We start from the raw sequence: 12,396 nt of genomic DNA on the forward strand, positions 1-12,396 counted from the left end.
CTTTGAAGATGAACTTGAATGAGTGCTTTTCTTCAGGGCTTGGCCATACAATGAGTTCTGAGAATAGCTACATGCCGAAGTGTAAGGGCCTCCCTGATCCTTTCTGTGCCTGGCTCCTGCTTGGACATGTTCATGTGCCCTAGAAATTCCCTGTTGACATGGATACAAATGCCCCCTCTTCCCTAGGAAACAATTTCCTCATGGTCCTGGCCATTTCACTGAATGTCCTACAACCAGCAACTCTTTGCCCTAGGCAGCCATTCACTGCTCCCACAGCATTCCGTAGGAGAGCCCAGTGAGCTGTTTCCTACACACAGGTCAATTTCTGGGACAGCATGTCCCTCAGGCCACCACCAGGCAGGCTGGGCCAGACATATGTGCTCCCAGCACGTGCGCGAGGGTTCCTTTGCTCCCTCAGATCCTGGACCAGGGATCTGCACTGGGTACATAGGCTGGTTCCACCCTGAACTGGTGAGGAGTAATGTGCAGCCAGGCAGGACACATGAGATTCTACTGCCTTTCACAGGTCTTTTTCTTGATTTGGCACTCACCCTATTACTACAATCCTTGAACTGTTTTCTGGAGCTTTTCAGAAAGATGTTTCTGACAGTTCTTGCTGGTGTACAAACTTCTGCAGAGGGATAGAGCCCTGAAGTGTCTCACTTTGCCATCTTCATCGGGGAGGGACTGGAGAGCCATACTTTCTACTTTCTTAAATCCACTGTTTCTTCACATGACTTGAGACGTGAAATACATGTTCTCCTGACTTAATGCTTAAAAGGGCTGTCAGTACCTGTACATATAAATATTCAATAAAAGGTAATTCTTTCCCTAACCTCTCCATCCCCATTACAACTGCTTAGTGCAGGCCTTTATCACTTTTTTCTTGTATAGTTAATAATAACATAATAGTTACAGGTATGTTCCAGGCATTACAAAGTGTTCTACAGGTTTAAAGCTAAGAGTCCACATTTATTGGACACTAATAGGTTAGGCATTATGGTAAATATATTTCAAGGATTAATATTCAGCAATCCTATAAGGTTAGTACCTTGTGTGTGTGATGTCCCCAACATTCTTACATACTTTAAGTCCTCTCTTTTTTATATAAATAACTTTGTTCTGGCAGAATTACGTTAAAACAAACTGTACCTGTTTAAAGTGTACATCTCAATGAATTCTGGCACATTTCTGAAACCACTATCACAAACAAGATTCAGTATAGTCCCATAACCCCTAAAAGTTTCCTTGTTCTGTTTATCAAGGCATCCCTGCCTCTATCCCTGGGTCCAGGCAACTACTGATCTGCTTTCTGATATAAGTATCGATTTTTTAGGCTAGAAGTGGAACTGCTGGATTTATGGCCCATGTATGTTTAAAAGAAACTGCCAAACTGTTTTCCAAAGTTTTTATTTATATCACTTTATATTCCTATCAGCAGTGTATGAGAGTTCCAGTTTCTCCATATGCACCAATTTTAGCCATTCTAGTGAGTATTTAGAGATATCTCATTGTGGTTTGGGTTTACATTTCCCTAATGATCAAGGATGTTGAGCATCTTTCCACATGCATATCAGCCTTTGTATATTTTCTTTGGTAAGTTGTCTATCAGATTCTTTTTTTTAAAAAAGATTTATTTATTTATTTCTCCCCCCCCCCAATTGTCTGCTCTCTATGTCAATTCGTTGTGTGTTCTTCTGCGTCTGCTTGTATTCTTGTCAGCGGCACTGGGAATCTGTGTCTCTTTTTGTTGCGTCATGGTCTCCATGTGTGCGGCGCCATTTCTGGGCAGGCTGCACTATTTTCCGCACAGGGCAGCTCTCCTATGGGGCAAACTCCTTGCGCGTGGGGCTTCCCTATGTGGGGGACACCCCTGCGTGGCACGGGACTCCTTGCATACGTCAGTACTGCGCATGGGCCAGCTCATCACATGGGTCAGGAGGCCCTGGGTTTGAACCCTGGACCTCCCATGTGGTAGGCGGATGCTCTATCAGTTGAGCCAAATCTGCTTCTCTCTATCAAATTCTTTTGTCCATTTTTTCTATTAGGTTGTTTGTCTTATTATTGAATTGTAGGTGTCCTTTACATATTCTAGACACAAGGCCTTTGTCAGATTTGTTATTTGTTAAGAACTGGATCTTACAGACAGAAAAACTTTGGATTAGAAAAATTAAATAACTGGGAGCAGATGTGGCTCAAGGGGTTGAGCTCCTGCTCCCAACATTGGAGATCTGGGGGTTCCGGCCCTTGTGCATCCCAAAAACAAAAAAACAAACAACAAGCAAAAAAATGAAAAAACAACTCAGGGGAGTCTAGGGGAAACAGGAGAGCCCATGCGGCTCAGTGGTTGAGTACTGGCTTCCCACATACAAAGTCCGGGGTTCAATCCCCAGCCTGGTACCTCAGAAAAATCAAATCAAAACCTTCTATTACACCTCAACTCTCACAACAACAAGGCTCCATAGGAATTATTCCTTGTTTACCGATAAAGAGACTAAAAATTGCCAGGATTGATTAACGAATCCACTTTAACACAGGTAGTATGTGTGGGGACAGCAAGCGCTTGCTAACTGATCTTGGAACCCCCAATTTCATTTCACCCCAAACCATCCTCCTATTGGCCCCCAACTCCAGGATAAATAGTAACCCCATTTACAGAAGCTTTCTTGACCCATCTGACCCTCTAGTGTCATCTATCACCACTCCTCAGGCGTGCGCCACACTTTCGCTGTCCTGAGCGAGCAAACTTTTGTGGCCTGTCAGGCTGTTCCCTTTACTTGGAACACCGTTCTTCACAAAGTCTGCTTGGCCAAGTCCAACTTGTCCTTCAAGCCTCAGCTCACGTCTTCTCCTGTGAAAAGCCCTCTCTGACTGACACAAGTCTGGTTGGGAAACCCTTTCTAGATGCTCCCCAGGACCCTGCCCTAACCCTTAGGACCACAGCATACGTGTATTTGACTCTACCCGGGGCTGTGAGTTTATTTTCAGCAGTGTACACACCGCTGGGCGGGCGGGCAGGCAACTGAGTTCCGTGTTTGTTGAGTGAAAGCTCCGGAATCGCGATGGAGAGCTGTGGGCGAAATTCGACACTAAACAGAGTGTTTTTCGCGGAGGGCGGCCAATGGAGGTCAATGGAGGAAGCTATCACAGCACGGCTTGAAAAGCCAATTTGAAGGAAAATCGCTCAGCCAGCCCAGCGCGGGTAAGCCGCCCCGCCCAGCAGAAAGGCGGATCTCCAACCCAGCTTCTCTTCCTGCATTTCGCCCGCCCCGGCAGCTAGCGCAGGGCGCGGCCTGTGATGTCACTCCTCTGCGTCCCGTCGCTTTGACGAGCCGCGCAACTCGGCGTGCGGCGTCTTCCGGCTACGAGGACGTCGGATAGGCAGGGGGGGATGTGACGTCACCGGCAAGCCGTGCGCCGGAAGTCGCCGCCCCGGACTGCGCGCGGAAGTCGAGGGGGCGGGGGAGGAGGAGGAGGAGGAGATGGGGGACGGCGGCGGCTGGTGATGAGAGGCGGGAGCGCGTGAGCGAGCCGGGGGAGAGGAAGGCTGGGGGGCTCCGGAGAGCACGCCGCAGGGGCGGAGGGAGGGGGCGCGAGCGCTGCGGGCAGCTGCGGCGGCGCGGGAGCAGCGGGGCCCGCGGCGGCGGCTGAGGCGCGGCGGCGGCGGCGGCGGAGGAGGGAGAGAAGATGGCGGACGGCGACAGCGGCAGCGAGAGAGGAGGCAGCGGTGGCGGCGGCGGCGGGCCCGGCAGCTGCGGCTTCCAGCCTTTGTCCCGCGGGGGCGGCGGCGAGCAGGAGACCCAGGAGTTGGCCTCAAAGCGGCTCGACATCCAGAACAAGCGCTTTTATCTGGACGTGAAACAGAATGCCAAAGGCCGCTTCCTGAAGATTGCCGAGGTGGGCGCCGGAGGCTCGAAGAGCCGCCTCACCCTCTCCATGGCCGTGGCCGCAGAGTTTCGCGACTACCTGGGGGACTTCATCGAACACTACGCGCAGCTGGGGCCCAGCAGCCCGGAGCAGATCGCGGCGGCGGCGAGCGCCGAGGACGGCGGCGGCCCCCGGCGGGCGCTCAAGAGCGAGTTCCTGGTGCGGGAGAACCGCAAGTATTACCTGGATCTCAAAGAGAACCAGCGCGGCCGCTTTCTACGCATCCGCCAGACCATCAACCGCGTCGGGGGCAGCGGCGGGTTCGGCGGAGGCCCGGGGCCTGGGGGCCTGCAAAGCGGCCAGACCATCGCCCTGCCCGCCCAGGGCCTCATCGAGTTCCGCGACGCGTTGGCCAAGCTCATTGACGACTACGGAGGCGAGGAGGAGGAGCTGGCGGGGGGCCCGGGAGGCGGCGGCGGGGGGCCCGGCGGGGGCCTGTACGGGGAGCTCCCGGAAGGCACCTCTATCACGGTGGACTCCAAGCGCTTCTTTTTTGACGTGGGTTGCAACAAGTACGGCGTGTTCCTGCGAGTGAGTGAGGTGAAGCCGTCTTACCGGAATGCCATCACTGTCCCTTTCAAGGCCTGGGGCAAGTTTGGAGGTGCCTTTTGCCGGTATGCCGATGAGATGAAAGAAATCCAGGAACGGCAGAGGGATAAGCTTTATGAAAGACGTGGTGGAGGCAGCGGTGGTGGAGAGGAGTCTGAGGGCGAGGAGGTGGATGAGGATTGAAAACGGCAGGTTCCCATACAAGGCCTCCCCCACCCCACCACATCTCGGCTAGCGACCTCCTTCCTGCTCTATCCAGATGGGATGAAGTAGTGAAGGGAGATCAAGGGAGGCCCCAGAAAGAGAAAACAAAGTGAGAATTAATATAGTTAATTCAGAGAAATAACCAACAGTTGTGGACAATTTGAAAAAAGCAAAGTTCCAAGGAACTGACAGCAACGTGCAAAAAAAAAAAAAAAAAAAAATAACAGCATCTCTTCACCTGAGCAAAATCGTCTCAGTCTGTTTGTTTTTGTTTTTTTTCCAACTGAGGTTCATAAACCCACCAGAGAAAACCCCAGAAGGGTTAGAGCCTCACACGTGGTGGGCCAAGAAACACTCCTGAGTCACCCAGACCCATTAATGACAGTAGAATTTGTGTTACACTTGGGAAATCGGGTCTGAAAACCTCTCCAGACTTCACTGTGGCAGCGTCTATCCCTTCTCCTCCATTGAAATCAACGGTTTGGATCAAAATCTTCATGGAGTCTTTGAGAAAAATTAGGCCTTTGCAGTTACCCAGCTCTGAGGGTCCAAGTTTCATTAAAAGGAATACAACTTGAAATAATCACGGACAGGACAGAATAAGAACCCAAAAAGCCTTTGGGAAATACAGAAACAAATTGGATCCATTTTAAAAAGTGTGGTATGGAACCTGGACTAAGGTCCGTGTCTTTGCAGAATTGTTTTCCAGGATGCAAATGGATTCTGATGCTTGAATTAGACTCCGTTACTAAAATAGTTTATAGTTGGCAAAAAAATGTTCAAAGATAAAAGCGTTTTTACTTTGGGGTTGCTGAGGCAGGCACAAGAAAAAATCAGGCGTAAAGCACAAGGAAAACTATTTGAGTGGATTGGTTGCTGCTCACTAAAGTTCTTCCCCTGATCTCCAAGTTTGGAGGTCAGTATGAAGAAATGGCTCAAGTTGTGAATGAGAGCCAGATCCCTATGTCTCCACCAAATGAGCCAGTGAATTATGGATAATTCGGCTGTTTGAGCCACTGGTTGGCTGTATTTTAAACCATAAAACTTGATCTCTACAAAAGGAACAATGTGGCTACATGCCTGAGCTTTAAATAGAATATTTGTCCTCACAGAAAAGGTGGAAACAACCAAAACTGAAGTCTTCTTGTACCTTCAGTTTAATCTGTGGATTTGTTCAGCTACTTAAAAATCCTCAGGTCCAGAATTCCAGCATCATTTATTCTTTTAAAATAAGTTTTTAAGAACTTGATCCATTTTTATAAGTACCTCACAATCAAAGTTGGCAAATGATGGATGAGTGATTCAAAGCAGCACACCTGGTGGAAGCTGAAATCCATCTCTAAATGGAGCTGAAGTGAACATGAATATGCTGACTATAATCTGGAAGCATTTTTATACCATCTTGAAATTTCAGCAATTTGGCTTTTGCCAGTTTATCCAGCTGTCTTTCAAGAATAAAAGTTGGAGTTTTCAAGGATCGCTGCTTCTATATTTTCAGTGGATTCTCAATAGCAATGATTTTTACTAATCAAGTTAATCCTACCCCCATCAAAAGGTATTCCTAGAAATATTATATTCCTAGGTAACTTTGAACTGAATGGGAACCTTTCCAAAATTTTCAGGTATCACTTGTGCGACACCTCACCCTGGAGGCAAGTAACCCCACCTCCACAATCTTAGTACTTTTTCCCCTTAACTGCATGCCTGCCCCTTATTTGAGCTGCCTTTTTTAATTTATTACATACCCTTTTTATTATCTTATTTTGGTATTATTCAGTCTATACAATCTTTTTGTATTTATTGGAAAATAAGTGATATACAAAAAGGCCATTTTCATGCATTTGTGGTTGAGAGGGAGGGAAATGATACTGTATATAAAGTTAGGGTTTTGTTTTTTTTTTAATTAGAGTCTGGACCAGAATATTGTTGATCTTAGATTAAAAAAAAAAAAATGCAAGCACCACAGACATTGGTGCCCTTTTCGGACTATTTCTCTATTCTCATTATCCACAATAGACTTTTTAAAGAGATTTTTTAAGCTTTTTTTCCTCCCTTTTTTTTCTCCGTTGCAAAGAATGTTTCCTAAATTGTATGGGAGCAATAGTATTTTTGATGTTTTAATTACATCCGTATACTTGTACTGTATTTTGTACTACAAGGCAGCTGTTTTCAATAATGTCCTGCTGTATTTACCTATGTGTTTTGTTTTGAGTTGTTTCTTTGCTGCGGAGAACAAATCCCTAAATAGTTTTAGTAAAGGAGCTGAGAAGTTAGCATTATAAGTTTGCCGAAACTATTTAAGTTTCCAAGTTTGTGGCAGCAATGAAAATTAAGGTTGCAAGTCTTAGGTGATTGCTGTAATGTTTTCATTTCCAGACTATGTACAATTCCCTGTATAGATCTACTTATTCTCTTGCTTCAGTGGTGGTTCTGTTGCTCAACTGCAGTGAGCCAGTTCAATTTTGCAAAGGTGCAGCACCTCTCCTTATCAAGGGGTGGTGTATTCGTTTTTTCTTTTCTTTGGGTTTGGGTGAATTGGAGTAACTAGCCTTGCCTTTCTATTCTGTAGAAATGACAGGGCCTTCACAATCCTTTACCAGTGGCTACTAAGCTATAATTAGCTGAATAGAAAGAACGTGGAAGTGATCTGAAGCATATAGAGTATATATATGCCAGGAACACTACCATATATGGCATCAGCTTTGGTTACCAGAGAAGTTGTCTTAGTCATTAGACCGTGTAACAGTAATATATCATATGTAAATCTTTAGATATCAATTTGAGAATCCTCCCAAAAAAGGAGCAAAGAATGCATAAGCTATGTGTTGGAAAAAGTAATTTATATTAAAATTTTGACCTGCCTATGTAAGATTAAGTGGTAAATGTCATAGTGGTGGGTTTTTTTAAAGTCTTAATCAATCTTGAAGATTTGTTTCTCCTGCAGAGGGTGGTTCATGGCCTCTCTTCCCACTGCAGGAAGATTGCAGAAGGATGTGGATTAATTGTAGCATTTCACTGATCTTCATTCCAGTCACTAGGGACAATAGAAATCTGCAAAGCACAGCGACCGAATTTTTGGAAAGCGTGTGTGGTTTGTTAAACAAAGCGGTATGGATGGGCCGCATTTCAGAACTCCTTCATAAATACTCATTTATTAAAGTAAATAGTCTTTGTTGAATCCAGTCAGATAATGGCGTTGTACAGACTATGGAAAACAACCTTTCAGTTTTGCTTTGTTTTGTTTTTCGATCACTGCTAGGAACAGTGACCTAGGGCTTTTTTTTTTTTTTTCTTTTTTTTTTAACTCCGGCAACCATCCCAGCTAATCACATCCCAAATAGTCGTATTCTTGAGAAGTAGGGAACAAATATTCCTTTCCAAATAATTGGTGGAAGGCTTGTTGCCCAAACTACCGCAGTCAAACGGGTCAATCAGGTGATAAGTCAAATTTTGGGAACAGAATCAAAAGGGCAAAAATCTGTAAAGATCCTTGATGTTCCTTTCCAGTTTCTATTGTCCCTACCTATTATTCAGCAAGTGGAACAGCAGTTTTAGTCAGCAAACTTCAGTGCATCTGCTGCACAAAACAAAATGTAAATCTGTATGGCACCAAAAATCAAAGTAAAAACCAAACCAAAAAAACCGGACACCCTATGTAAATACGTGAGGCATGTAGGTGGTATAAATGACTGTAGCTGTGACACACACAGCTACTTGTCAATTCACTTTCCATGATTATTTACTGCAAAATGATTTAAGGGGCTTTTGGTGCAGGCAGCTGTTAACCTCCTGCCTCCTGTTTCCTCTGGATCACTTTGCAATAAATTGCAGGTCTTTTAAGAGATTCAGTTTTCTCAAAACAAAACAATTATCCTGTCTTATCTGAAAATGCAGGGTTGTGGGCAAAAGAGGCTGGTTATAATAATGCCCTCATATTGAGTGGTCTGTAAATGGCTGCACATTCAGGCACTATAGTTGCTAAGGATGCGTTGTGAAATGTGACCTTTACTGGCTTTATAAGGGGTGTAGACTGTGTTCTACACGAGGCATTAAAAGGTGACTGTTCAATTTCATCTACCTTGCTGTTGAGGTAGATGAGATTAAGAAGAAGCTTGAGTGTGTAAGCCATGCACATAAGTATTCTTCTCTGTAAATCTTGTCTTCATTTTTAACCCAATTATGGTACTTTGTCCAATGCACAAATGATCTCTCAGTAGATATTCATTTGAAAATAGTGTGGCCTTGATCAGTGAGAAGGGGAAGGAGAGAAGGAGAGAAGTGACTTTTTTGCTTATTTGAAATTGACTCATTTGCTGAGTCATAATTCTGCAGCACTCTTAGTAGCTAATGTTTTTGTGCTAGGTCTCCTTTTTGATTGGGGAATGTTAATGTTTTTGATCCTGCAGTTAATTCAATTGAGTTGTCTTCTGTTTTTAGGATATATCAGAATTGCTCTGATGAATAACAAAGTTGACTGCTTTGAGGTCCAATCTCAGGTTTTAGAATATAGTGGTGTAAAAGCCCACTGTTAATTCTTAAAAACAATTTCAATTTAGTACACTCTGAAAGTCACCTGCATTCGGCCTGTTCTGAGAGCAGAGCCTTCATCCTTTTGCTCCTTTTCTACTTTTTACTTCACTCAAAAAAGTGTCCAGTGATTTTTACATTGTATATTTCCATTTTATCCCTGGCATATTTCTCAAAGATTAAGCACTTTTTGATCATGAAATACATGGAATCTTTGTGTGATGTGGATCATGATTTCTCAGGCTCTTAGATAATCTGCTAATGAGTATTGTTCTAACTCCATGTAAGAAGAGTGGAAACCTTTGCTAATGTTACGAACTTTGTATTGTCCTAGAATGCATTTTGCTAGCTTCCAATGGATGGGAGAGTAAACAATGCTGCATTCACAACTTAATAAGTTACTTTCCCTTGAGCCTTAAGGTAACTTTTTTTTTTCCTTCTGTCAACAACCGCACTGAAGTTATAGAAAATGAATGAGATTGTCAGTTTTCGGGGTTGGTTTTAGAGTACTGTAAATCAATTAACTGTCTTCCTAAAGAGTTACTCCCATTGAATAAACTGGTTAGTGGGTGTGTGGGTGGGTCTGGAGGGGGGAGGTAGTTTGTAAAAGGAAAAAAACCACATTTACCTTAAAAAAAAAAAAAAGATTTAAAAAGTTCATGTCATATGCCCTGTTTGCAATTCCAGATACACGGTGGGAATGGCCAATCATAACTTCTTTTCTCCCTATTTTCAACCTAGAAAAACAAAGTCATTGATTTTCAAATGTTAGCTCCCCAAAATTTTTATAGCCAGACCTGAATGGTTATATTTTATATCTAATTTTGCTCTTTAGTTGATGTCACCTTTCCTAGCCTTCAGTCTTGAAACCAAATTTCATTATTCTTGGACTTCACAAACTCTTACTGTAGCAAATGTGATCTAATTGTCAATACTGAAAATTAAATTTGGGAAATGTAAAAATAAATTGTATCTTGCAGACTGCCTACCGTAGAGATTTCCACTTGATCCTGTACCCCTGATCCAAGAGAGACCTGTATGAATGTGCATTTCCTAATGAAATAGCAACTGTGCCATCAGTATAATCCTTTATTCACAATCTCTTACTTTTGTTGGAAATCTAATTTATGTCTCTTAAATTAAAAAACATTGTGTTTGCTAAGATAACCATGTTAAAACAACAGGTTGGTCATCAGTCACTCAAATACTATACCATTGAGGATGGGTACAGGCCCCATGTTTCTTTTTCAGCCAGCAATTTGGTAGTTTTACTGCTCAGTAGAACTTATTCTAATAAAGGGAGAGCAGAGCAATGAAAAGGGGAAGGTAAAACGTCACTTTTTTCCATAGATGATTCTATAAATGTTTGATGAAAGTATGATTGTACTTTTAATTAACATGAGACTTTGGGTCTAGGAGCAAATTTCATATTACCAGTGTTATATCTAATATGCATTGACATGGATAAGAGAAGTCTGAGTATATCTTTTTGGTCAGATTAATTCTGGGCCAGAGTAATTGAGAGAAAGCAATAGACTTATTCAGCTCATTGTCCAGTAGCATATTTTTTAAGAAAATTGGTTTCGACCATCTCTTCTTTTTCTTTTCTCTCTCTTTTTTTTTTTTTTTCTAAAGTACGGGGGGCCGGGAATTGAACTCGGAACTCTCGTGTGTGGGAAGCCAGCACTCAGCCACTGAGCCACATTGGCTCCCCTGAGTTGGTTTTCTCATTTGTTTTGCTTGTTTGTTTTTTTCTAGAAGGCACTGGAACCTGAACCCAGGAACTCCTATGTGGGAATCAGGCATTCACCTGCTTGAACCACATCTGTTCCCCCCCCCCCCCCCCCGAGATAATTTTTAAAACCCACCCATTCTGTAGGAACCTTCACTGCCAACTTCTACCAGTGTCTTAGAATAGATTCTTTACTCCAAAGCTGGAACTGATGTCCTGCCAGTTTAGAATCTACAGAAGTAATATGAATGAATTAAAGCCAAATCTTGATAGCAGGAGGCAGCTTCCCAATATATAATTAGAATTGAGGTTGGAAAGTTCTTAAACAAGGGTGTTTTTGTTTCTTCCTAGTTTTTGAATGTCTTTTAGTCTATGTGTAAATCCCTACATGCTTGTGCATTGTGAACAAATTATTGTGTATTCATATGTATGAATTTGTAGAACTGGTTTCTCCTTCAAGAGAAGCAATACCTTTGATTTTATAAATCCCCCCTCCACCTGTAATTCTATAAATGTTTGTAAATAGAATACTAAAATTTGTAGTGATAGGATCAATTTGGGAATATCTGCTGAGAGACCAAAAAGTTCATTTTTTAAGTACCTTGGTTAAAGAGTAAAGTTTATTCCTCTTGCTTATTTTTTGAAAGAAGAATGCACTTTAACACAGAGCTGCATGGGCAATTCAAACATATACATGAAGTGCAGTACCCATTCAGAAATCACACTTCCTGGAAACAATTCAAAAGCAGAGTCCAGACGGGCTGTTTATCTCACTGCCTGTAGGTTGAAGCTCAGATACTGATCAATTTTTGAGACAAACAGGGCTGCTTCAAAAGAGCAATGTGAATTCAGCCAGAAGCTTCAGACAGGTCTGTAAAATGGCGGGTCCCGTATTTACCACTAACAAGCAAAACTGACAGAAAAACTTATAGAGAAAAAGGTTTAAGAATCCTTCCTGCTGGTGTGCACTCCTTACAATAGCAGACTTTTGCAAATGGAGTTTTACAGTCTATATTTAAAAGAATTGTATGTTTGTAACAAATAAAGTATGCAGAAAAGTGAATGATAATCTTGTTCTGTCGTTTCTGATTTAAAGAATTACATGGAGAGAGTGGTAGGTAAAGCCCAAATATCAAAAAAAAAAAAAAAAGTATGGAGTGGAGCAGGTATAGCTCAGTGGTTGAGCGCCTGCCTTGCATGTATGAGGGCTCAGGTTTGATCTGTACCTCCTAAAAAGAAAAAAAAGATGGGACTGTGTGAACAGTGGGATTTCAAAATCACTACACATTTTATCTGAACTATAGCCAGTTGGTTCTAGAATTTCTTCCCATAACCCTCTTCTAGTAAGCAGTCATTGACATTGTGGAGTTAATTCAATGCTGCAAATTAGTTTCATGCTTTGGTTCACATCCCATTCAGGATTCTTGTTGCTTCCATTAATTTTTCCCTATTCTGGT

General features: G+C 43.0%; 1 protein-coding gene across 1 annotated transcript; it reads left to right on the top strand.

Annotated features, from left to right (window-relative positions):
* Positions 1–3,465: 3,465 nt before the first annotated feature.
* Positions 3,466–12,002, top strand: PURB (purine rich element binding protein B). Its single transcript, XM_058296668.1, has one exon. The coding sequence runs from the start codon at positions 3,688–3,690 to the stop codon at positions 4,657–4,659; it is 972 nt and encodes a 323-aa protein (XP_058152651.1). The 5' UTR covers positions 3,466–3,687; the 3' UTR covers positions 4,660–12,002.
* Positions 12,003–12,396: the final 394 nt, after the last annotated feature.

Source organism: Dasypus novemcinctus, chromosome 5 (assembly GCF_030445035.2).
Source record: "Dasypus novemcinctus isolate mDasNov1 chromosome 5, mDasNov1.1.hap2, whole genome shotgun sequence".
Lineage (NCBI taxonomy): Eukaryota > Metazoa > Chordata > Mammalia > Cingulata > Dasypodidae > Dasypus > Dasypus novemcinctus.